General features: G+C 33.0%; 1 protein-coding gene across 1 annotated transcript; it reads left to right on the plus strand.

Annotated features, from left to right (window-relative positions):
* Positions 1–5091: 5091 nt before the first annotated feature.
* LOC131171370 (sister chromatid cohesion protein PDS5 homolog B-like) lies at positions 5092–27658 on the plus strand. Its single transcript, XM_058131323.1, has 30 exons — positions 5092–5398; positions 5933–6166; positions 6337–6518; positions 7084–7204; positions 7581–7802; positions 8015–8231; positions 8326–8471; positions 8578–8735; positions 8820–8969; positions 9042–9090; positions 10311–10499; positions 12031–12210; positions 13655–13794; positions 14491–14617; positions 15606–15746; positions 15897–15965; positions 16694–16830; positions 17687–17804; positions 18444–18578; positions 18672–18868; positions 18970–19117; positions 19196–19336; positions 19408–19470; positions 19581–19957; positions 20027–20078; positions 23588–23674; positions 24209–24255; positions 24961–25097; positions 26221–26306; positions 27245–27658. Exons 1-30 carry the CDS (start codon positions 5303–5305, stop codon positions 27275–27277), a joined length of 4179 nt encoding a protein of 1392 aa, XP_057987306.1. The 5' UTR covers positions 5092–5302; the 3' UTR covers positions 27278–27658.

Here is a 27658-nt window from a genome sequence, read left to right on the forward strand (position 1 = left end):
TGTCCGCCACCCAAAAGAGGCTCTCATCTTTCTTCTTCTTCTTTTTTCATCAATTCAAAGAGAATGCCCATATTGCCCATATTCTATTGGAATTAAAATTGCTATAACCTCAAGTTTCTAGTATCTTGTATGCATCTACAACCTCCTCTAAAGCGCGCAAATCCTCATTTTATAATTGATGGCAAGGCTTTAGCAAAGTCGCTCAAGGGGTCAAGCACAGGATCTTGCAGATAATCTAGAGGACAACATTTGGTGTCCTAGGTAACTTCCTAAATATACCAAACACAGAAGTATACAAAGTATTATTAAAAATGTTAATGCAATATGTTACAGCCTCTTGAAATCTAATTATGGTTCTAATGAATTAATATGTTAATTTAAAATCTTAAATGACAAATGTAGATCCAAATACATATTAAAAGTGTTTTAATATTCTATTGAACATTGAAATTAATAGGTAAATAATGAATCTTGCATGATGCATGAGACCCTAGAATAAAATTTTTTGAATTCAATATTCTAATCTAATAACTCTCATATGCTTTCGGCCTTCTATTAGGTGCATTAGGATAAAGAAGAAAAAATGTTGATGAAATATGATGACATTAAAGCAAATATGGAGAAATTATTTTAATTATCTCTTTAATAATAGTTAAAATGTAATAGTGTGAATTATAGACTTATAAATAATAGAAAATAATGTGAATTATACTAGAATGATTAGATCTTTTATAAGTAAATGAAGCACTTAAAAGAATGAAAGTGTAAAGCTCGAGAGTTCTTGCACTGATGGAATACCATCGAAAGTGTGGAAAGTGTTTGAGAGATATGGGAGTGGCATGGTTAACTAAATTATTTAATAAAGATTATAAACTCAAAGAAAATGCCTGATGAATGGAGGAGGAGTATTTTAGTGCATATTTTTAAAAAATAAAGAGACGTACATAGTTGCTTAAACTATAGGGAAATTAAACTCATGGTAGTGTTATGAAGTTGTGGGAGAGAGTTATGGAGCATCGACTACATCATGATACTTTTATCTCTCTCAATCAATTTGGCTTCATGCTCGATCGTTCAACTATGGGCGATCTTTCTCATTAGAAGCTTGATGGAGAAATATAGAGATGTGAAGAAAGATCTACACATAGTTTTTATTAATTTGGAGAAGGCTTATGATAGTGTTTCAAGAGATATCTTATAGAGTGTGTTATAACAAAAGAGAGAATCTATTAGGTACATGAAGTGTTGAAATATATGTATGAAGGAGCAACTACACATGACAAAGGGGAGGACACAAGATATTTAATTAAATAGATTTGTTTTGTAATTATATTGCAATATTCCTAGCATGGTTTAAAATAAAATCTAGATTATTGGATGTATAGTATAAGTTAAATTTATATTTAAAGTATTTAAATATGAATTTAATTATGAGAAATTAATTAATAGAGATTAATTAATTAATTTATATTTGATATAAATTGATTATAATATGAGAAATAATTATTTTGGATTGAGAACTCAAAATTACAATACAAGAATAATTTGGTCATTTCACAGGGTGACATGTGGCACTATGAGATAGTGACACATGGCACCATATAAGATTGCCATTTATCTTCCAATCATGTAAGATGATCAAAGGTCAAGATTAAACCTAGCTTTGACACTTGGCTTAATGTGATTAGGTCAATTAAAATGAAGGTACAATCAGAAGATGACATGTGGCAAGGGTTTTAAGTGATGACCTAATTATATAATGTAATGTTATGAAAGAATGAAAAAAAACAATCTGATTATTCTCTCAACGTGCTGCCACCCAAAGAGGCTCTCATCTTTCTTCTTCTTCTTTTTTCATCAATTCAAAGAGAATTGCCCATATTCTATTGAATTAAAATTGCTATAACTCGTTTCTAGTATCTTGTATGCATCTACAACCTCTCTAAAGGCAAATCCCTATTTTATAATTGATTGGCAAGGCTTTAAAAGCTGTTCAAGGGGCTGCCATTGGTGATCTTGGTGTAGACAATCTAGAGGGACAACATTTGGTGTCCTAGGTACTTCCCAAATATACCAAACACATATACAGTACATTAAAATGTTAATGCACATGTTCTTGAATTAATTTATGGTTCTAATGAATTAATATGTTAATTCTAAAATCTTAAATGACAAATGTAGATCCAAATACATATTAAAAGTGTTTTAATATTCTATTGAACATTGAAATTAATAGGTAAATAATGAATCTTGCATGATGCATGAGACCCTAGAATAAAATTTTTTGAATTCAATATTCTAATCTAATAACTTTCATGTTTTCGCTCCTTCATTAGGTGCATTAGGGATAAAGAAGAAAAAATGTTGATGAAATATGATGACATTAAAGAAATATGGAGAAATTATTTTAATTATCTCTTTAATAATAGTTAAAATGGTAATAGTGTGAATATAGACTATAAAATAATAGAAAATAATGTGAATTATACTAGAATGATTAGATCTTTATAAGTAAATGAAGCACTTAAAAGAATGAAAGCGGGTAAAGCCTGTAGACCTGATGGAATACCATTTGAAGTGTGAAAGTGTTTGAGAGATATGGGAGTGGCATGGTTAACTAAATTATTTAATAAGATTATAAACTCAAAGAAAATGCCTGATGAATGGTGGAGGAGTATTTTAGTGCATATTTTTAAAAATAAAAGAGACGTACATAGTTGCTTAAACTATAGGAAAATTAAACTCATGAGCCATGTTATGAAGTTGTGGGAGAGAGTTATGGAGCATCGAGTACATCATGATACTTTTATCTCTCTCAATCAATTTGGCTTCATGCTCGATCGTTCAACTATGGAAGCGATCTTTCTCATTAGAAGCTTGATGGAGAAATATAGAGATGTGAAGAAAGATCTACACATAGTTTTTATTAATTTGGAGAAGGCTTATGATAGTGTTTCAAGAGATATCTTATGGAGTGTGTTATAACAAAAGAGAGAATCTATTAGGTACATAGAAGTGTTGAAATATATGTATGAAGGAGCAACTACTATTGTGCACACAGTGGGAGGGGACACAAGATATTTTTTGATCTCAATTGGATTACACCAAGGATCAGCTATAAGCCCTTACCTTTTTACATTAGTTTTAGATGAATTGACGAAACATATACAAGAGAGTATTCCTTGGTGCATGATGTTTGTAGATGATATTGTTCTGATAGATGAGACGCAAGAATGAGTCAATAGAAAGTTAGAGTTTTGGAGAAGTACTCTAGAGTCAAAGGGCTTTAAGTTAAGTAGAATCAAAGACAGAATACATGCATTGCAAGTTCAGTGAAGGCCAAATTAGTAATAGGGAAGGAGTTAGTTTGGATGGAGTGGTACTGTCCCAATGTAATCACTTTAAATATCTCGATTTAGTATTTCCAGTAGATGGGAGATGTGAGATGTGAGGAGGATGTTAGTCATAGGATTAAAGCTGGATGGTTAAAGTGGAGACATGCTACGAGAGTTTTATGTGATCGCAAGATTCTCAATAAGTTGAAAGGAAAATTTTACCGTACAGCCATACGACCGGCTATATTATATGGTAGTGAGTGTTGGGCACTGAATGAGTCATATGCGTCTAAAATAAGAGTTGCAGAGATAATAATGTTAAGGTGGATGATTGGCCATACTGGTGGGAGATAAAATTAATGTGGAGTATTAGAAAGGTAGAAAGTGGAGTGGGCGTGCCAATTGAGGATAAATTGAGAGAAGGGAGATTGAAGTGGTTTGCAATGTAATGTGAAGAGCAGACATACAGCTATACAAGTATAGTTTCGCTATACATTAGGTCAGAGGATAGAAAGAAAAAAAAATGGATAGACCTAAATTGACTGGAGGATAGTAGTATAACATGACTGTAATTATTATATATTTTTAAGATTTAACTCAAAATTATTTAAAGTATAGAGTCAATCCATATAAATTAATCTCAAATTTTTTTTGGATAAAAGTTTAGTAAGTTTAACTTATATAAATTTAATTCAAATTTTTCTTGATGTTTAAATGAGTTGAGTTGAGTTTTAATAATATTTAAAAAATTTATAATTACTTTATAATTTTATTTTCTTAATATCATACAATTTATTCATACATAGATTAAAATAGTGATAATGAGATTATCTATAATATTGAGTTTAATCTTTTAGTTCACTAAATAATGTATATAGTATTAATTTTTATAATGTAAAATATGATATGAAAATAAAAGAAAATATAAATTATAGGCGAGATTGTATTCTTTAATTGTAAATAAAATATATCATAATAAATTTAAATAAATAAAAATAAAAAGAATAATCTATTAATTAAATTAAATAAACAAATTATTACATACTTTATCAGGCTAACCGGGTTAATTTGATTAAATGTTTTATTCTAGCATCTTATATGTGATTCCATTTATAACTGAACCCATTTATATTAAATTTAAGTTTGTTTAACCATACATCAAAGTCATATCATGTAAATGCATCATATTAAAAATTATTCGCTTTAACAAAAATAAATTTAATTAATTTTAAATTAGATTTTAATTTTAAAATTTACAACGTATATATATTTAATTAAAAAATTATTATTTAATTTTTTTATTTTAATAAACTATCTACTTAATTTTTTATTTTAAAAAATATATTAAACAGTTAATTTATTATTTTTAGTCATTAATCCATTTAATTATTTTAAGGTTAGTCTAAATTTTATTTTGTACATATAATTTAGAAAATATAACTATAAAGTCTATATATTTTCTAAATTTTGAATTATTCAATCATAATTTTCTTTCACTTTTAAATATATTAATTAAAAATTTTAATTAAAAAAATAGTTATAATAAAAATATAAAAATTAAATAATATATTTTTAAGAAATAAATAATTAATTTTATTAAATAAATAAATAAATAAAATAATAATTTTTCCCATTTAGTTTTAAGACATTTTGCTTACATTAAATGCATATATATATATATATATATATATATATATATATATATATATATATATATATATATATATATATATATGTCATCACCGAGCTATTGGGAATTTTAAAGCTCGTGCTCGCACGCGCACTAAAGGCGGGATCATGAATTCTCAAACCGCTCTTGTTTTCTTCATCTCATAAACACACTTTTTTCCATTGGAAAATCAAAGGGTGTTGGTAAGTCAGTAACCGAGAATCAATAACTCCTCATAATTCTCTCCCCTCTCGATCGCACATCTAGGGTTTTCAATTCTCATTTATCCATCGAGTCAATGGACGAGTCTCCGTCGCAGCTCGTCTCGGAAATCGGCACTGAACTCGCCCGACTCGCTCGCCCCAACAAAGACTTCCTTGTCAAATGGCTCCGAGTACGCTCTTTTACTTTATCATTGACAGCTAATTTCACTTTGAAGATAGCATCAGTATGTACAAAATTGCGTTGGCTTGTATTGTAAGCGTTGCTTAGAAGTTGAAAAAAAAAATTATGATAAACTAATTAATTAATTATTTTTTGGGCTCTGATTGCATTTTGGACTCTTGGGTGGCTGGTTTATTTTGGTTTTGCGCAATTCATGGGGAATGATTCATTTTGGTTGCTTATGAAGTAGCCTAGACACTTCTATAGATATATAAACCTAATTTAGTTACTCAATAAAATGTAATTGCTGCGCTCATATGTTGTTTTTATGAAGTTCACCAGAGTGTTTGCATTGTTTTTGAGGTGTCTCCACTCACTGATTGTGTTGGAGGAGGTTGGGTAATGCCAACATTTTCACTTTTCAGTTCATATTGTGCCTCCAAGATGCTGGAGGAGATTGTAGGTTTGAGGTTTTGAATTTTTATGTCTTTTATGTGGTATTATTGTGTATTACTGTATAATTATCTCATTTGTAATTTTGCAGCAAGCTGCAACTGCTTTATCACAAATTGAGCAGCCTTCATCATCTGTAGCTTCTAAAAAGATGGAAGTTATGAAGAAGCTAGAAACTGCCATAAAGCCACTAAGCAAATCAATTATTAAGCATGGCCTTCTTCGACATAGTGACAAAGATGTTAAACTTTTGGTGGCCATTTGTGTCAGTGAAATTTTCAGGATCCTAGCACCTGAACCACCTTTTGAAGACAAATTTCTCAGGGTGAGATTCACTTGTTCATAAATGTGTACGTCAAGCATGTTCATGTCTCTTTGCTATTTTCTATATCAAGTGCATGCTTGCTAGTGTGTGTGGATTCCATTTATATTGCTGATCTCTTTCTTTGTATACTCATACTGTATTTGAACTGACTTCTTTTTCCCTCCCAAAAGGATGTTTTTAAACTTATTCTCAGTATGTTTGCGGAGCTTGGTGATACAACAAGCCCATACTTCTCAAGGAGGGTTAAAATTTTGGAGACTGTTGCACGATGTAAATGTTCTGTGATAATGCTGGATATTGACTGCAATGATCTAGTTATTGAAATGTTCAACATTTTTTTCTCTGTTGTGAGGTCAGAACTCTCTCTCTCTCTCTCTCTCTCTCTCTCTCTCTCTCTGTGTGTGTTTGCGTGTGCTTTTGTTGGAGAAAATTGCGTTTTCGTGTGTTCATTCTTGTTCAACCTAGGAGAACTGAAAATTGTTTTCCTTTCCAAAATTTGGCTTAATTTTTCTTTTTTCTTTCTTTTGCACTTTTATTGAACCCAAACCGTGAACCCTGGAATTAAACATGGTTTAACCAACTTGAAGATTTGATAAGTTGCAGTGAAAATATCATGTGATATTTGAAATCCTGCTTGAAATGAATTTTTTTTTGATATTTTTATCTTGCAACGAAGACACCCAGGTCCTGTAAATTTTATAGTTTGCATTATATACATGCTTGATTTCATCACAAGATCGAGTTTGGAGGGTAGTAATTTATGTCTTGGCATTAATTATTGCTTTCTGTCTAGCATAGGCGCTTTCTTTAGTTTTCTTATAATCTGCATGGAGCTGTGTCGTCTTTGTTAATTTATTTGTCATCTTTTGATTGCTAAGTTAGGGACACTAATGACCTTGCATTTCCTGTCTTGATAGGGAAAATCATCAGAGGAGTTTGATAAATGATATTATGTCTATAATGACACATATTTTAAATGAGGAGGCTTCTAAGCCACTTTCTGATGTGATTTTGCGGAATCTTGTGAAGGAAGGAACGGTAAGCATTTGTGGAATATCTGTTCTCTTTCTACAGGCAATAGATTTGCAGGGCAAATAGTTCATATTTATGATTAGGCCCTAGGCTGCTAAGTTATTATTATGGTGGACAAATGTATGAAGTTTCCTTTGTAGGTTTTAGAAGGTAAACTTTTAGGACATGGCTCAAACTTGAAGGAAATATTGTATAAGACGGAAACTAAGCACATTCACTAAAAATGGGGGTCATATGACCAGTTTCTGAATTAGGGATTTTTTTTTGAACAATTTTCAAATCTTCACGTAAGTAAATAGACCTAAATGGTTTTCAGGACTTATTTCCTAATTTCAAGTTCTACATCATTTCCTTCTGGCTTCTTTCTTTGTATCTTTTGCAGGCTGCATCCCCTGCTGCTTCTACGCTTGCTGTTTCTATCATTGAAAGTTGTGCAGAAAAGCTTGAGCCCTTTATTTGTGGGTTCTTAACGTCTTGTTCTTTGGATAGGGATGCTGTTGAGAGTGAGCTCAAGGAATTTTACCATGAAATCCTGTTTAAAGTTTTCCAGTGTGCTCCTCAGATGCTTCTTGCAGTCATCCCTAACTTGGCCCAAGAATTAGTGGTATAACTTATCCTTTTAAGTTTCCTCATCTCAACTTATAATGTCATCTCATTTGAATGGCATGAAATTGTTACTGCTGAACTCTTGTTTTTTCACATAATCTTCTCTTATCTTTCTTATTTCTTGAAATGTAATCTTGTGGTGCTTCTTTTCTTTTTTCCTTTGGGCAAGTGTGCCCTTATATAATGATTAATGCCAGGGTTATGTTCCAGACTGATCAGGTTGATGTTCGAATAAAAGCTGTTAATTTAATTGGAAAGCTCTTTGCCCTACCTGACCACCATGTTGCACAAAAGTATCGCAATCTTTTTATAGAGTTCAAAAATAGATTCTCGGATAAATCTGTGGAAGTTAGACTCAGTGCTCTACAGTGTGCTAAAGCTTGCTACATGGCCAATCCATCCGGGAAAGAATCATCTCAACTTCTCTGTATGTAATTCAGCAAGCAAATCCATTCTTTTGATTCTGTAAACTCCTGATTGCTCATTTCTTAAAATTGAGTTGTCACTTGTCAATTATGCAGCTGCCCTTGAAGGTCGATTTCTGGATTTTGATGAGAGAGTGAGAACACTGGCAGTGGTTGTTGTCTGCGATCTTGCCAGGTTCAACCCGAAAAGTATTCCCCCTGAGTTAATATCAAAAGCTGCTGAAAGACTACGGGATAAGAAGGTAACTTTTTTTAAAGTTTCTGTATGCTTTAATTCAAATCATTGCGGTCTACTTACCAGATTGTGGGAAGAACGTGATTGTTGTCTAATTTGTGAATACCTTGCAGGTATCTGTTAGGAAGAAGGCTTTGCAGAAGTTGATGGAGGTATATCAAGATTATTGTAACAAGTGTTCTGAAGGCTATCTGAACATAGGCAACCACTTTGAACAGATTCCTTGTAAAATCCTAATGCTTTGTTATGATAAAGATTGTAAAGAGTTCAGGTCTGCTCTTGTCCATCTTACAATTCATTAAACCAAATCAAACATTTATAAAACTGGGTGCAAATTTTTATCTATATTCTGTAGGTCCCAAAACATGGAGCTTATTCTTGCTGAGGATTTGTTTCCAATTCATCTTTCTGTTGAGGATAGGACTAGGCATTGGATCCATTTCTTTTCTCTTTTCACTCCTCTTCATGTGAAAGCATTGAACTCAATTTTATCTCAGAAACGAAGGTATTTATAATAAATATTACTGTGATCATAGTGAAAAACAATGATTTCGTTATGAGGTTTGTTTGTTTCCAGGTTGCAAACCGAAATGCAAAGTTTTTTGGTTCTACGGAAGAAACAGAAGGTAATATTACAGAGTATGTCTAATTACTAAAGTGGGCCATATATAGTTAATGGAGAAAACACACCCACAATTCATTGCTAGTTTGCCTTTCTGTGTTTGAACCTCTACATGATGCTTTTTTTTAATGGTTCTTGCCTGATGCTAATATTGGCAGTGGAGATACTTGCCATTTTTTACTGAATTCTTATTATTAGCCTGTAAATTATTTTTACTGAAGTGGAGATGCTCTTTTGCAGCCAAATTTCCTTTTAGTTTTTTTTTTTTTTTTTGGATAAAATTTAATGAATTGTCAAAACTGTGATTGAGACACTTTTTTGGTTCAATAATTTTTAAAATTCGGCCAATGATTGCACTGGCTGTGCTTATTGTTTATTTATTTATTTTTGCAAATTTGATTCTCTAAATTTGAGAAATATATCCATGTCTAATTATTTTGTCTATATGAAATCATGTACTTCTTGATTTTATTTGTCTATTTCATGTCACTTGAGCATATGAGGTCTTTGCCTGGTTTACAGGAAATATTCTTTTTTGAAAAATATTTGCATTTTCTTGTTCTTGGAACACATAGGAATATCTGTCAACAGTAAATGTTTTCTTAGTTTAAGAGAAAAAATAAGCCACTTTAGAGGAAAATGATCTCCCTTTTCCTAAATGGAAAGACGTTTCCACACCTGCACAAACACAAACAGATATACACTAGTCCATTGATCTCAACTTCCAGCATCATTTGTGGTCAGCATCTTTGCTTGGTTCAGTTTATTGTTGGTAGGCATCTTAGTACATGGTACACAAGCCAGCTTCAAGTGAGCAAGTCCAGAATATATATATATATATATATATATATATATATATATATATATATATATATATATCCAGCATCATTTGTGGTCAGCATCTTTGCTTGGTTCAGTTTATTGTTGGTAGGCATCTTAATACATGGTACACAAGCCAGCTTCAAGTGAGCAGGTCCAGAAATATATATATATGTATATATATTCTGGCCTAATTGTATTAGCTCTACTAGGCGCGGGGGAGCCAATATATATTTAGAAAGAGTTATAATGTTTGTAGGATCTGATTAATGTTTTTCTTTCTAGAAAGAGAACTGCTAGTTTTGGGGGGCAGATCATCGAGTTAGAATTCCCAGCCAGGCATTTCTAGTCTTTCATCTGATACAGCCATTGCAATTAACGGATCTTAATAAATATGTATTGCAGGACAACAGTTCTGAAGAAATGCAGAAGAGAATTAAAAATTCCTTTCTGAAAATGTCTGCTTCATTTCCAGATCCTTTGAAAGCAGAAGAGTGCTTTCATAAATTGAATCAGATGAAGGACAATAATATTTTTAGTGCATTGGAGCAATTGCTGGTTGAAAGTACCTTTAGAAATGCCAAGAAAATGAGGGTGTGTTGTTTACTCTCTCCTCTTTATTATGATTGAAAAATATTATGCATCACAATATCACTGCCATAGATATTATTGCTTCATTTAGAGATTAACTGCACAATTGGATATAGATTCAAGCTTTGAGTTTGTCTACTTGAGTGGTTTCTTCCCAACAAGATCATGGAATTACAGATATAACTAAAATTATGTTAATGATACACGTGGATGAATTAGAAATGAGTTTATCTGAAAAGACAACTGAGAGGTGGAGATTGTATTTTCATAAAAAGAAAGGAGTGAAAGAGAAAGAAGAAATGAGAAGTTGGAGGAGAAGGGCCAATGGAAAAACAATAAAAAAGCTAGCTAATGTAGTGTTTGTTTGCATTCCTAGCCTTTGATTTCTTGATGTTGTTTGTAGTGCAATTTTTATCATGTGCTGTATATATATATATAGTTCATTCATAGGAGGGACCACTGACTGTAATAGAAACATTGTTCTCTAACATAAGGAACTTTGCAAACTTGGCTTCTGATAAATAGAATGTACAAGATATGCAGAAAGTTTTCTCTTGGGTGTGGTTGATCAGGTTATATAAATATGTATATCGTTCATAGGAGGGACCACTGACTGCAATAGAAACATTGTTCTCTAACATAAGGAACTTTGCAAACTTAGCTTCTGATAAATAGAATGTACAAGATATGCAGAAAGTTTTCTCTTGGGTGTGGTTGATCAGGTTTCTTTATAGAGTCTTGCAGCTGCTCGTGCTTTTTCAAGTTGGGTTGAGCAACTTATTGCTTATCACAATTTGGAGCCCTCTGATTTGAAGCAACATTTTAAAGTGGCCAAACTGATTTACTATGGATTGATCTGTTCTTGAGATCATGCTTATTGAGAATTATTCGCTGCATGGATAGAATTGTGAACACATTGGATTCACTAAGCATTGCCAAAAGAGAGTGTGAAAGCCACTTCCATTTTACTTTTTGAGGATCTTTTATAGCTTATCCACAGGTCTAGAATATGTGGTTATAATTTCCTTTATGTTATGCATTGGAATTTGTAGTTAGTAGAGAACAGCTTTTGTGTTTTTTGGATTGAAAGAATTGAGCGAAGAAGGAGTGAGTACAAAGCATTGAATTAGACTTGAATGAGCCAATTCTGGGCTTCATCTGATTCTCATGTGATTTTCCATGTTCATTAATGCTTACTAACTGGATCTACACCACGATTGCCAAGGTTTTACGAGGTGTTGTTTATTGTCCTATTATTTTATGAAAAACAATTTTCTTTGTTTATGGATTTATGCATCATTATCCTATCGTTTGTTTTCTTGTGATGAAGTTTCGTGTTGATAGGGTTTGGTAAAAAACTGCTGTTTTGATTTTGTTGAATCTGTAGAGGTCCTCTTATTTTTGGTAGGTTCTTGTCCTGTTTTTCATAAGACAGACCCATCAGCTTGCTTCATCTTATACTTAAATTTAAGTTTTAGCATACTGTAATTCTTACTTTTTTGTTTAATCTCTTGTATTTATGCTCCTTTTTCAGGATAAATTTCTCAAAATGATAGGAGATAAACACCCACATTTTGAATTTCTTCAGTTACTGTCGTCAAAATGCTCATTCAATGTATTCAGCTCAGAGCATGTTCGTTGTATTTTGGATCAGCTTTCCAGTAATATATATGGTTATGGAAACCTGGAGGCTTCTTCTGCGAAACTGCTTTTGGTAAGAATAATTTATGTTGAAGCATATACAACATTCTCTCTTCAACTCAACTCAACTTGGGGTTGGCTATATGGATTCTCTTTCTCCACTCTAAACAATTTTGGGTTAAATCCTCGGAAATGTGTAATGCTTCTAGGTCATGTTATACTACTCTCCTCCAAGTTAGTTTAGGTCTACCTCTTCTTTTCTTTCTATCCTCTAACCTAATGTGCTCTACATGTCTAATTGGAGACTCCATATGTTTACGCTTCACATGACCAAACTATCTTAATCTCTCTTTTCTCAACTTATCTTCAATTGACACCACTCCTACCTTTTCTCTAATACTCTCATTACGGACTTTATCTAATCTAGTATGACCACTCATCCCCCTTAACATTCTCATCTTCGCAACTCTTATTTTAGATATATACGACTCATTCAGTGTTCAACACTCACTACCATATAACATGGCCGGTCGTATGGCTGTACAATAAAATTTTCCTTTCAACTTATTGGGAATCTTGCGATCATATAAAACTTCCATGGAACGTCTCTACTTCAACCATCCGGCTTTAATCCCATGACTAACATCCTCCTCACATCCCCCATCTACTTGAAGGACTAAGCTGAGATATTTAAAGTGATTACTTTAGGAAGTGATTACTTTAGGAAGTGATTACTTTGGGACAGTACCACTCTATCCAAACTAACTCCTTCCATATCACCAGTTTGGCCTTCACTGAATTTGCAATGTATAAAAGATTTATGATAGAATAAGTGATCCAACAGTTTGTTTATGCTGAAAGCTAATAGCACATTGATTATAGGTTATTTGGAAAGTGCAAGTTTATCGGTCAAAGTAAATTTAGGTCAAATTGGGATTTGATTCTCATGTTTTCCTTGTTGTCTGCACATTGCACAAGAGGATTAATGATGTTAGGCATTACTCTAGTGCATGACAAATTTGAGATTTAAATTCCTGAGCAGTTGTTTTTGCAGTTGACAATGCTAAGGTTGTATCTTTTAGGAAATACTTATGAGTATGTAGTCCATGTGAAAAATCTGATTCTAAAGCTTCTCATAAACTGGTTTCTGAACCTCCAGGTACTTTTGAGGTACTTGGAGTGCTGTCCATGTGTAGTTTGGAATCATGGAAGTCTGTTATATCTTATGATGGGAACCTTTGACAATTGTGAATCAGAAGAACTAGATGGATTTTGATGAAATTTAGTCTTACACCTGCTAGCACCTCACCAAAAAAGTCAAACTTCAGAAAACACTAAGTTTTTATGGAGAGCAGTGAGGAGGGATGTTTTAGGCTCGCTTTCTGTGTTATAATAGGATGATATGGTATCTAATTAAAATACAAGGTACAAATGAATTCCTTATAAATGCAAACTTTCTTCATTATTTATTCAAAATTGGTTTTGGTTTTAAATAACTGCCATTGTACCTGATATAGGCTTTCATCAACATTTTCCCTTCACTTTTAAGAGGTTCTGAAGAGCAGTTTCGAATGTTGTTAGAGGAGAAGCATCCAATTAAGGATTTGCTTATTGAAGTGTTAGCAAAAGCAGCTCCTCATATATCGGTCGAATTTAGGTAACTGGCATACTCTGCTTTTTATTGATGTGAGTGCATAAATTACAATTTCATTGGAATGCAATGCCATGAAGTATATATCAGAAAATAAATGTAATTGGTCTGGTTACTTAAATTATTATATGTGTTCTAGAAATGCTTTAAAATGTGCACTGGCTTGTCAAGTGTGTTGACTAGTGGTTAAGACTTAAGATAGCTGCCCTGCCATTGAACTAACCTTGTTGAGAATATATTGGGTGCTCCATGATTAGCATGCTATACTGTGCTATATTTTGGCGTTTCAATCAATGTAAAGGGAGCTCTTTCTTTATCTGTCTTCCCTGTTAGGCTGTCACCCAACCACCCACCATAAAATTTAAACAAAAAGGAAAAAATAATTTGTTTGTGATGTGCCAATTTTGTTTAGTGCTGATGCTCAATTCACTCCTTTAAGTTGGAGTATTTTTCTTATTTCCTAATTGCAATCTTGTTTAAATTATTAAACCAACTGAATGTGTTTCAGGGTGTAATATCTTAGTTTGTCTACTTATTATTTTATTTAGTTTTGGCAGGAATTTTAGGGAGTGAAATTTAATTGTTCTTTAGCAACTTAAGAAATCCCATCATTAAGAAATTTGGGGTTCTTTTTGGTTTTGTGTTTGTTGCATTTAACTTGGATTTGTTGAACTTACTTTTTTCTTATGTTCTATTGTTTAGTGAATTTTACCCTTTCTTGGAGAGAGTGTGTTTGGAGGGAACTCGGACTCAGTCCAAGCATGCTGTTTCTGCAATTGCTTCATTGATCACCTCTTCTGAGCATTTTGTTTTCTCAAAACTATGCAAGGTGTGTTCATTTCATCCTGTCTTAATTACTGCTGTGTCTATTCATTCTTTAAGCTACCTTTGTATTTATTCTTTACTGTCGTTTCTGTTATTTCATATATTATGGTTATGTTGTAGTTATGTGAGATTTTTGTTGAACAAAAGTCCATTTTCTGATTATTTTTCTTTGCTGAATTAAGTTAATATAGATATAAGGTCACTGGTTTTAAACTTTCATTGGGAGATAATGGTGTATGCAACTGTAATATACTATTTTGTTTTGCCATTGGCACCATTCTTGATCGTATGAATTTGCTTTTGTTTGTATCTGCTTTGTTTCTCGGAATGTAAAGGAAAAACAAGACATCTTGGGCCAATTCCTTGGAATATTCAATTTTTCATTAACACTAGACCTACAATTTTACAAACTGTTCGTACTTTGTAAACTGTTTGAACTTTGTGAACTGCTAGGTAAATTTTGGTTATGCTAATAACCTAGTGTGTAAAATAATTTTTTTTTTTATTAGGGACTGCAATTTTTTTCTATATTTACTTCTTGCCTAGTCTTCAATATCATAAAACCATAGTATTGCACATATTATTATGTTCAAAGCTTTTGGCCTTGTTAAGAGTATGAGAAATATTGGATCCTTTTGAATATAAGTTTTATCAATTAAGATGGAATCTGATATGTTTTCATTATAAAGTACTTGGCAAGCAATACGAGTGAGAGTTTCAAGTTACTTCTGTTCAATTTTTACAGAATTAACAATTTGACACTCTTTTAAGTTCTTTTGTGGATCTTCACATGAGCATATATTTAATTTTATGGGGACTAGACCTTTAGGCTTTCGCACTAATGTTCTGTATCTGGTTTTAATGTGCCACCTGTTTTTTCTCTATATTGTCCTTGAATTTCCAGTTATAGATCCATATTTTGAGTGTTCCTATATTGTTTGTAATTGATGTTTTGTTTTAGTTATAGTTGAGGTTGTGTTATTACTTCTCAGGAACTTGTAGATTCTCTACATAGAGGGTGGAATACTCCAACCATTTTGCAGTCCTTGGGCTGTATTGCTCAACACTCTGTGACATCATTTGAAGCTCAATATGGAGAGATCAGATCATATATAGTCGAGAGAATTTTTCAAGTAATTGAAGCAAGCTGTACTACATTTCTCATTATATATTTTGTCCTGCACATGTATAGAAGGATAGGGTATTACTTGAGATCATCTCATGTATTATACTTGCATATGGGAAACTCTGGCTCAGGTAATTTTGGAATTTTGTATGTGTAGGTGGAACAATCTGATGATCTGACTGCATTTGATGGGACTTCTGAGTGTTGTCATTCTTGCAAACTCAAGGTATGTTTTGTTTCGATATATTATCTGAATTGCAAACATGACATTTCTTTTTCAGTTTTTCTCTATGAAGATTGGCTAACAGTTTCAGTGTTTGAATCTTATTAAGTTTGGAATAATAAAATTGAGCTGACAAAACTTTGAAAATGTGAAGGTAAATGAGAAATATGAATATAAAGGAATTAAATATAGCAAATGGAGATTAACCAGCTAACAAGCTTGTCTTGTCATAGAAGCTGTCAAAGTGGAAATTGGGAAGAGCAATAATTGAACTTTCTTGCGATGAAATTGACATCCTAATTGTTTCTTCTTTTTTTTTTTCCCCTGCAATATTCACGCTTTGTCTTTTTTAACTAATAGTGAGTGGAAACTTTTTTTTTGGTTCTCTTATTGATGGTAGATTTGGGAATCCTTTTCTTTTATGCTATCAATTTTGTGAATATCAGTAAAAATAAAGCCCTTGTGAGATGAAACAATAAGTTTTAACAAGTTCTATCCAAGAGCTCTCATAAGTGTTCCAAATGAAGCTTGTACAGTGACTTAGGTTATTCTTAAAGTGCAGTATTGTGGACTGAACTTGGTTTTGCATAAGCATAATTTATTCCAACCATTCTGGAGTCTTGGGAACAAAAATCATGGGCAGTGATTAAGTATGGTAGTCATGGACATTTTGGGCAAAGTCTTTATACCTTGTTTGAAAGTTAAGTTGGTTAATATCCTGTCTTTTGCAGATATGTGGGCTGAAAACACTTGTCAGGAGTTTTTTGCCACATCGAGGATCTCATGTCAATCTTCAAATTGATGAATTGTTGCATATTTTATTAAATTTGCTGCAAAGGGGTGATGCTTTTGATGGAATCATCTCATGGTATGTGCCAAAAAGAAATTTAATTTTTAGTGTCGTAATATTAGTTACAATTTCATGCCTGCTTAGGTTGCCCTACGTTTTGGTTACTAATTTCAGTATCTTCATTGTTATTGATAAATAAGATCAAAGCTATATTTTTTGTTCACATCTCTATTTTGTTGGCCATCAACTCTGAATTTGTTTGGCTTGAATCATTTTCAAAAATAATGTGTAATTTGCTTAAATAGAATTGAAGAATATTTGCTGGATTATTGCTTTAATGGAACTATCTTGCAGCGTCTGAATTATTGCTTAAATTTCATACTTCTAGTCCTGTAGCATAACATCTCTTTCCTGTGTGAACTATTTATTTGTATTGTACTGCAACCAAGCTACATATTTCATTTTGTTGTTGAAATGGTTTGGCTCTTATAGATTAATATTTCCTTTTGGACATTGCTTGATTTTAGTAATCTCTTTGTTGAAAGCATCAATATCCAGTTGTTTTTAAGTTGATTATAGTGTTCTTGATTGTTTGTTGTTATCTAACTCAATTGTTTATAAAAGATATTTGCTGGCTTGAGTTTTGGGTGCATCCTTAGATACTCATGCTGCATTGATTTTCTCTGTTATCTTCTCCAATTTGACTAATAAACATCATTTTTTTGAAAAGATTCTTTTGTTGTCTATATTTAATGAATTGTATTGGTTTAGTATTGATATATTTGTCTTAAGAAGTAAAAGGGTATAAAAACTATGTTTAGGCCCTGAATGCAAATAGGCCTTTCTTTTTCATAGTTTTGTTGTCAGTGCTTTGATAAAGTCTTTTTCATAAGCTTGCATTTCAACTCTGTTGGTGGATTTTTTTTTTTGGCAGTGCAAGTGACAAAACTCATATCAGATTAGCTGCTGCAAAATCTGTTCTCCGACTTTCCAGAAGATGGGATTTACATGTGTCTCCAAAAATTTTTTGCTTGACAATTTTGATGGCAAGGGTATGTACTCTGTAGGTCTGCATTGTGCAAGATAAGGTCAGCTTGCAGGAAAAGGTTGTAGAAAAGTTGTGGAAGCATAGTTTTCAAAGAATATCTTATATAAAACCAATGGAGGAGCTGTATTCTCTTAAATAAAAAATCTTTTCTTTGAGCCATGCCTATGCCTTTTTTGCTGTGGAAATGTGCTTTGCTTTATGCCAATGACAATGAAGTTTTGCACATTTTACACATATTGGCTTAATTAAATATAGTGAATTTAGTTACTTTTATTATAGGTTTTTTTTTTTTTTTTTTTTTTTTTTTTTTTTTTTTTTTTAAACAAGTTACTTTTATTATAGTTAATATCATCTTTTGGGCTAAAGAATCTAATGGACTGAAATAAGGTCATCCATTAATCTATTATTGGATTGTGGTCTGTTATGAGATGCTTTAACATTGATCAGCAGTAGTAAAGCACTAATGGCAACATTTTTTTTTATTAGGCATATGTTTTAGGGCATTGTTTTTGTCAGTAATATTGCTTGCAAGTCCATTCATTGGAGAAGCACCAACAAATAACTGCAGAAATATATACTGGCCCCCACCCATTTTTTCCTGTTTGGGTTTTGGTTAGTTTTGTTAACTCGTGTCAAATTTCAGGACTCATATTCTTCAGTTAGGAGAAAATTCCTTAATAAAACACACAAGCTTTTAAAGGAGCATGCCATACCAAGTAGATATGCATGTGCTTTTCCATTGGCTGCATTCGATTGCTGTAAGGATCTGCAGGATGCTGTATGCTTCTGTCCCTTGTCTACAAATTTTTCTGATATATTGTCATTATTCTTTTTTCTGTACATAAGTCAGTAATGTTGATTTTTGTTTTAGTCATCTAAATACATGGAAGAATTTATCAAAGAATACAGTATAGAAGCTCGAAATCACCAAACCTCTGCAGTGCAAGGAGGATCACTTACAGATTGTCCGGCATACATAGTTGTATTCTTGATCCATATTCTTGCTCATGATTCTGGCTTTCCAGCTGAAGACTGTCAGGATGAACAAGTGTATGCTGATTTTGTTAGGTATGTATGCTGATTTTGTTAGGTATGTGGATTACCCAAAAGCAAATGTGAATGCTATTTTTGTTAAGCTAATGCTTCTTTGGATGTTTTTCTTGTTGCAGTCCACTATTTTGGGTTGTACGAGCATTGGTAAATTCCAATATTGTTAACGGTGATATGGACATTGTTAATGATGCTGTCTTGTATTTGCTAAGTATTTTTCGTGCTATTAAAAGAGCTGAAGATGCCATTGATGCTACAAGAACTCCTGTTAGTATTGTTTCTTGTAGAGAGAATTAACTATTATTTTGTGTTGTATGCTGATTCAAAAATGGAACTGCATTGCAGAAGCTGCAAATTCTGGCAGAGATTGGGATATCCTCTGTAAATGCATTAAATTATAATGGCATTTCAACATCACGTGCCCCTGGGCTAATTTTGCTGCCATCATCTTTGTATAGAATATGTTCAGATAAGAAGTCTAATGAGGCAGGTTCTGATATCTGAAGTCTCTGCAAGTAAATTGGTTTATTGTTTTCTAATTTATTTGTGCTTTGCAGTTCCCTGTTGATGAGAATTTTATCAAGAGAGTCATTCAGAGTCTCAAATCTCAATTCTCTATGGTACATATCTAGAATGTTGCAACTAGTTAATCTTGTTTCACTTGATGGCTACTTCAATAAATCTTATTATTCACTTTTTTCTTTTTCTACTTTATGTTATCTGATTTCAGGTGGTTAGCTGCCTTCCAAAACGCGGTAAAAAGTGTCAAGAGGATGGAATACAGTCTGGTGATGCTAAGTATAACACACTGAACTTGGCAACTCATGATCAAGCTATGTTATTAGGAATTGAGGCAACAGAAATGCAAGGACCTTCAAGTCAGGATATCAATTTGGGACATAGACAAAGATGTGCTGCATCTAAATCAGCTGGACTTCACATTGAGGTGTGCAAAAATAATGTGCCTATGAGCTCTAAATCCACTAAGGAGAAACAAATGTCTTCATCCTGTGATTCTGCAACCATTAAACCTTCTCTGAGCCAATCACATGAGAGCGAGGCATTAATTGGAAAGCGCATCAAATTATTATCTCCTGTTGATAAATGGTGAGGACTTCTTTGTTGATTCTAGAAATCTTCAAGTAATTCTATATAAATTTGTGGTTTCTCTTTCAGTTTTTATTCAGGTACAGTGGTTGGTTTTAATCCTTGCAACAAGACTCACAAGGTAATGAGATCTCTTTGTGCCATTGGGTTTCTTTTTTCCTTTTTTTTTTTTTTTTCTGCTAACAGAACTTCAATTGCTAGGTATGCAGTTAATTTTAATTTTAGACTTGTTGGGCATTCCTTTGCTTCGTCTTTTATCTTGAAAATGAAGTGTTTACGTGCTTTGGTTTTATCTTGATTTCTACCTTTTGATTGTCATTTTGCTTCTATTCCCTCACCCCTCGCATTGCCTTGTGGTTTAACTCTTATGTCCTATATTACTATGCAACATTGCACTTTTTTTTTTTTTTTTTTTTTTTTTTTTTAAACGTTGGTTTGGTTGTTTCCCCCCAAATTTTTAGGATAAAGGCTTAGTTGAGTTGAGTTGGTTTGGTTTGGTTGTTCAACTTCAGTTTGTTAAAATAGTATCACTTGACTTTAATTTATGTTCAAAACAGTCACCTTATCCTTCTATAGTAGGTTTTCTAGTTGCTATTTTAATATGATTGTTTTTTAAAAAGAAAGGGGAAATGACCATAGTGCCTCTACCTACACTTTCCTTGTTCTTCTCCCTTCCCTTCTCTTTCTTTTTCCTTATTTTTTTTTCTGCCTATCTCTCTTGCGACTCTGTCCTTATTGCAGTGATGGCTATAGCTACCCAGCTTAGTCTTCCCCCGTTACCAATTGTTGTCATTCGTGAGAGGGTGTATTGTCTCCATTTGGTTTAGGATAAGGAATTTGTAGTAAATATAAGACTTGCTAAACCTTTTCTCCTGTACTATCTTTTGCTTTAGTGAGGACCGGTCTATTTTCTCTTCATGGTATCTGAGCCTATCCTACTGCAATGTTGAGCGCGTACCTTCATGATCCAATTGTTCAGTTTGGGCGTGAGGCGGGGGAGGGGCTGATGTCATGCCTAGGTGTGGGGGGTATATTGTCTTACATTGGTTTGAGACAAGGAATTTGTGCTAAATATAAGATTTGGACAAATCTCCTCACCTTAAGCTAGTTTTTGGGGTGAAGTTAGACTCAATCTATTTTCTTTATACTAATGAATACCCAAACCCTCCATATTCCACTCCCTAAGCTCCAAAGAGCACAACCCATTCAAAATTTCATGCACAGAGATTGAGAGACTTGAAATTGCCCCTCTCAATTCTAACTCATCTTAATTGCAATGAAGCTCCAAACTGCCTTCCCTAATGTTATCCAACCCTCATTGGCCATCCTTGGCCTTCAGTTTTGTTGGAAATGAGGAGCAACAAATCAAAAACCCATTTATTTGAAGCGTTCTCCCTTCTATTCTTGTAGATGGAGGATCTCTCTATAGCGGGGTGTTCTCCATCAATTTTCTACTATTTTTGATATGATGGGTATCAATCGAGAAGAAGGAGACATCTGTTGTAATCCTCTCCTACCCTTTGCCATTTTTTTAAAAATTCTTTTTATTTTTAAGTTATGTTCTTGTTAGTGAAATTGAATTGTGATTTATGGTTGATAGTAGTTTTTGGTTGAATTTTGAGGTTTTTATTTATTTGTTTGTTTATTATATTTGATTATTGTGGATTTGGATATGCTTTGCACAATTTGGTTGTGGTTTTGGATTGTTTTGGATATAGAGATAGAGGGAAGTTGGAGATAGGCAAAGTGTGTGTGTGTGTGTGTGTGTGTGTGAGAGAGAGAGAGAGAGAGAGAGAGAGAGAGAGAGAGGGAGAAGGAGAGAGAGAGAAAAAAAAATGTGAAAGATAAGGAGAGAGAGAGGAGCTGAATTTTTCAGAGAGAGAGAGAGAGAGAGAGAGAATGCAAGAGAGGGGGCGATAAAGAAAGAGACAAAATGTGCGAGAGAGGTATAATGTGTGTGTGAGTGAGAGAGAGAGAGAGAGAGAGAGAGAGAGTGGAAGAGGGAGAAAGAGACACAAATTGTGAGAGTGAGGGATAACAAGACAGAATGTGTGAGACAGAGAGAGTATCAACAAAGTCGATTCCCTACAAATTTGGCAAAAATGAAATATTCTTAGGATTCTCCCTTTATATGATGTATTGTTTAATTAGTTGATAAGGATTGGAAATATGTGGACCATGTGATCTTGCCATGTGGTACTTATGGCTTAAGATATGTTGGGTTGGGTACATTTAAAATGGAGAGAAGATTATTGCCGGAGTGGGTCTCCAATATAGAGCTTTCAGATGGTTAAGTCAGTGATTTGGTGGAAAATATTCTCTACTAAAAGGAGATACAAGCCGAAAGAGATGGAGATGAGCCCCTTAGAGTTTACCTTTCATCCATTTATACTTGTTAGTGTGACGTCGTGGTTGGAACGGGTGTTCCTTGTTTCTTTAATAGTTAACCAACCCTACCTTTCACGTGCTTTTCCTCATGATTTGGGTCTACCATGGTTGGTAGTCAAAGTCATTTATTTCCTTTGTTATCATTATTTCTATAGCAATGTGGTTAGTGCCAATCAATAAGGTAATGATGTCCTTTCGGCCATAATAGGCACACCTCATTTATTACGGTTTCTTGCAATCATGTTCTCATGTTTAGTGTCAAATTCATCATTGATGCTTCGATGAGCAGGGCTTGAGGTAAAATAATGTCGACCAATTCTTCTCTTTGTCTAGTCGGACCTTCAAGCCTTTCGAGAGGTCGGTGATTGGATACACGTCATCTCATTTTGGCTTGATTATTTCTATCCATATCATCAATAATTCCTTTTAGGATCAGTCTTGGTGTTTGAAATAATTAATTTAATAAAATTTAAATTAAATAAATAATAATAAATAGAAACAAATATAAATTAATAAATTTAATAAATAAAAATTTTATTGAAATCAAATAATTTTATTAATAAATAAAAAATTGTATGACCATCGAGGATGTGAGAGAGGAAAAAAAGGGAGAGATGGAGAAAGAGAAGGGAGAGAGGGTACAATGGTAATTTCATTTTGACAATGTGGAAAACCTGCTCTAGCAGGTCAGAGTCAATTTTTTAAATGTAAATTCAAGTTGAGTGATTATTTTAGCAAAGTGAAGTTAAGTAATTGAAATGAAATAACCTCCAAAGTTGATGGATGGTTGGTAAAATTTAGCCTTTATTTATATATAAGATACAATGAGTACACACTATTATACACTATTATGTTTGGAGGGAATTGTGAATCACTTTTAATTTCTGGTGGACAATTTTTTTTTTTTTTATGAAAAAGGGATTTATTCTACAGTATCATTTTATTTTTAAAGTTACAGATTTTATATATGTATGTTTTACTTGTGTTTTTGTCACCAGTTGTCTATATCTTTTCCCTCATGGGATGAAAGTTGATTTTGAGTCTCTAGGAGAGATCAGTATCTTGTCCACTGAGTTTTGGTACCAAGTGTCCGTACTCCATATCATAGCTCAACTCATTGCTTGTCTATCTAGTACATAAGTTCTTTTTGCCTTTTTTCCTCCCACTCATTTTTTTTCCTTTAATTTTTCCCAACTGATGTTGTAATTCCCCGCGTTGAATTAATTTTCATGTTGTTGCCAGATCTCATATGATGGTGGTGATGTTGAATTACTTTGCTTAGATAGTGAAAGCTGGGAGACTATTTGTGATGATTCCCCCGAGGATAAGGTAATAGTGAAACTCCTGGAATCTTTGCTTTGCAAGCAAGTAGAATTTTGAGTTTTGAATCATGCTTGGAGCTTGTGATTTAGTTCCAATGTTAGCAGCTCAGGGGAATTGGATTTATTAGATTGATTAACGTTCCTGTGAACGTAACTTTGGGAAAGGCGAGGGATTGATTCGAAGTTCCAAACATAAGAACAAATGAAGATCAATTGCTCTCTAAACTGGAAATTGCTCACTTTAGTTTTATGTTTCAGTTGCATCATGATGACTTTACTTTCAATTAACGCATGGTCAAATTTTCCTTTGAAAATTGGTCACAAGATGAAGAAGATGAATCCTATTCTATGAACATGGATCTTGTTTAAATTTCTAGGCTATGATCATCTTTTTCAGGATTAAATTTTTGTGTCAATTATACCTTTGACGAGCTTTTTTTAAATGGTATCTCTGACATCATATTTTGAGCCTTTCATTTTTAATTATTATTATTATTATTATTTTTAAATCACATTGTCATTCTTCAATTTTCATTGTCAGGAGATGACATTGGCAGATGAGTCAAACGCATTCCATTCAAGTGATTGGTGGGTTGTTAATAATATCTTAACTTTTGAGCATGGTCCATTCATATTTTTGTGTCATACTCATGAAGACCTCTTCTTTTGTACTCCTTTTTGGTTTCCTACTTGGGCATTCTAAGTTGAAAAATACTGTATTCTTTCTTGTTTTAGGTTGTTTGAGAGCCTGTAAAGTGGTGTTGTTTTTTTTTGGTCTGTATGCCGATTAGAGAGTGAGAGGCACAGAGACAAGAAGAAATTATAGAATATTTAAGAGCAAAAAGAAAAGAAGAGGCAGAATCAGAGTGGCTTTATATTATTTTTCAACGTTATTTTTATTTTTATATATTTCTCTCTTGCTTTTGCGCACAAGCTCGCAATATTTTTATTCCTGTTCATTCAATTGAATTTATACTTTTATTTGCAAGCATCTGCTCATGAATTATGTTAGTATATTTAAATTCCTTCCGTTTTCCAAAACCTGTTCCTTTTTTTCTCCCTGAATTTTTCCTTATATTTGTATTGTGCTGCATGATGTGCCTGCTGCAATTTTGAATTTTTAAAGCATTTTCTAACTAAACAAACTTGAAAGCCTATAAAATTTGGGTTGTTTTCACCTTAACTATATTAAAACTTATACATAGAAAGCACTGGGATCAATCTATGCGATTTCGTGGTTTCTGAAAATCATTTTTCTTGACTCTACATAAACTTTTCTTTTGGATGTTGCAGTGATCTCGTTGGGTGCTCATCTCTTGGGGGTCAGAGAGAAACTGTGAATGCATTCGGAGATTGTGCCAGCACACAGTCAAAGAACTTCGCAAACAAGGAAAATGAAAAGTTTTGTAATGGAATGACTTCTTTTCCTGGTAAAATGTTGTAGACTCTTCATTTATCCTTGTGTTTTTCCTCCAGGTTATTTAAATATTTCTTGATGGGTGTTGCAATCATAATACTCTACAGATCAGGATGATCAAATAATTGAACCTTGTTTTAGTACCTTCCTTTTTAGTTATTGCACTCCTTGGGAGTCTAGTGTTCAGTAGTTAGTATTTATATGTTCAGATTTTAGAGAAATATCAACCATCACAAGAATTATGTTTCTCAAGAAGTTTGGTTCAGAGTAAATATTTCTTTCTGAACCATCTAAATGAAAGTCACATGGAATTACAATGATTAGATTATAGTTGTAGCTGGTTAAAGTTAATCTGATTTTAATAGTTCCTTAAAGTTTGTGTTTCTTCTTATGGTGTCTTAACCTGCTGTAGAAATATACTTTTTGATTCGAACCTTTGACTCATAACATCTTGGGCCTTACATTTGGTGCTTAGCTGGAGATATTCTTGATTTGTGTTCTTAATTTGGTTTAAACACCTGTCCTGAAGTGAATGATGACACAACACATAGAAACCCCATTTGATTGTGCCTCTATTCTTTATATTAGTGGGAAATGAAAAATACAAGAGAACTTAATTTTTTAATAGTAAGAATGGTTTTCCATCTAATTATTTGGATTGACCTCCCAAAATGTCTACACTTGTTTAGAGTTGCTTGACTCCATAAGGATATGCTTCCATTTCTCCTTATGAATTTGCTATGAAAAATGATAAAATCGTTCATTTTTTGGCTTATCTGAACAGTTCAGGGTATACTGCTAACATGCATGCACAGCTGTCCCCTTTGAACAATAGTCTTGTTTATATGGGTTATTTTGGGGTTCTCATTATCTGTCAGGAAATTCTACAGTACATCCTTTGCACATGAAAATGGCACACCCTCTCACAACATATGCAATCCACCCGCGAATTTACCTTGTAGATCCCACATTATCTTAAGAGGGTGTGCTCTCTATTTTCGTGTTCAAGTGCATTGAATAATTCCTCCTTCTGTGTCTTCTTGGAACTGTTGGAAATTGCACATTTGGACTCCAAATCTTTCACCAAATTGTTTCAGTTGTTTGTGGATAATAAAATAAATTCATTTTTAATACAGATAAGGGAAAGAAGGGACAGAAAAAGGGACACAAGATTTTCTTGGAGAAATCAGCATCAGAAGTTGTTAATGTAAAGGGAGATGCTGTAAGATTTTTTCCCCCCTATTTTTCCTTTTTCCTTTTAGTTTTTCATTTTTGGTGGAGGTGTCTGAAACTTGGCTGGATTCTTTGTATAACCAATCTTGCCTACATCTTTATTTTGTAATGCTAGATTGAATTATATGTGCTACTGTGATGCTTCTATTTGTTCTTGAAAGAACAATTAATTTGTCAAAATATGCTACTAGTTTTTTAATTTCTAAGTTGTGCGTTTCTTTGGATTTCCCATTAGCTTATTGCCCAATTGTGATATTAAATTTTGAGTAAATACTCCAACCAGTATCCACTTACCATGTATTTCAGTTTTATAATCAAATCCTCTTGATTTGATTTCAATTTTGGTACTTATTCACTTCTTACCCAGCCAGGGATTTCAAAGTTTGAATAGAGATTGATTTGCAGAGAAAAAAAAAAAAAATTCTAAACACAGAATCTTATTGTGAGAAGGGGTTAAAAATTTGGTAGAAGGAAATATTACAGCCAATATGCCCTATTTCTTAATTTTAGCTTGTGTAACAAAGACCACCTATTCAATTTCAAATTTGTTAAGTATTAGCATCTTACCCAGCCATGATCTTAATGTTTGAACAAAGATTAAAATTTTTTAACTAAATAATATTTTCGTGAGAAGGGTTCATAATTGGGAGAAGCAAATATTAGAATCATTCTCTTGTCTGTTTATCCCTTTTTTTCAGTTTGCATAATTAATACCACTAGATTTGATATCAATTTATGTAATTATTGTATTGCTTGTTTTATCGGTGAGCATGTTAATGGAGTTTTATTTGTTTCTCTACATTTAAGCTCTCTATTTGGACTTCAAAGTCTAGAAGCAAGTGCAAATATCTGTGTTATTTACTTTTGGAAAGTTTGAGCTGTGGAAACTGTATGGTAGGGTTTGATTTATGGTTTTTCTTCTTGTAGTTTGTCAGAAGAACGCGGCGACGGAAAGTATAAATGGTCTCTAATACCATGGCATCCCCACTTATGAGAGTTGGAACTCAAATCTGCATTTTAAGGTTGGTTCTCCTGTAAGCTTAGACCTATAACTACACGGGTGAATTACTGAGTGACATGTTTCCATTGCAAATTACCAAAATTTTCATCTCTGGCATTCTGTAAATAATTTCTCGTATGTAATTTTGATTATATTCCCTACAGATAGAAAGAATCGCAGTGCATAATTAAACCTTTCTTGGCAAGAAAGTCTTGTCTTAGATGACACTGTTTCAGTGTTAATCACTTAATTGGGTTTGCGTAGTTCACATTTGTTTATAACAACCATTTCCTGCTAAGAAAATCTGTGTCTAATGCAATAGCAAAGTTACATTTTGATTA

Source organism: Hevea brasiliensis, chromosome 12, assembly GCF_030052815.1.
Source record: "Hevea brasiliensis isolate MT/VB/25A 57/8 chromosome 12, ASM3005281v1, whole genome shotgun sequence".
Lineage (NCBI taxonomy): Eukaryota > Viridiplantae > Streptophyta > Magnoliopsida > Malpighiales > Euphorbiaceae > Hevea > Hevea brasiliensis.

What these genes read in the sequence shown, in the direction of transcription:
- LOC131171370 (XM_058131323.1), top strand. Translation starts at nt 5,303, where the DNA reads ATGGACGAGTCTCCGTCGCAGCTCGTCTCGGAAATCGGCACTGAACTC. An exon ending in TTATCTCCTGTTGATAAATG is followed by an intron (nt 19,958 to 20,026) that starts GTGAGGACTTCT and finishes TTTCTCTTTCAG; the next exon opens with TTTTTATTCAGGTACAGTGG. An exon ending in TTAATGTAAAGGGAGATGCT is followed by an intron (nt 26,307 to 27,244) that starts GTAAGATTTTTT and finishes TTCTTCTTGTAG; the next exon opens with TTTGTCAGAAGAACGCGGCG.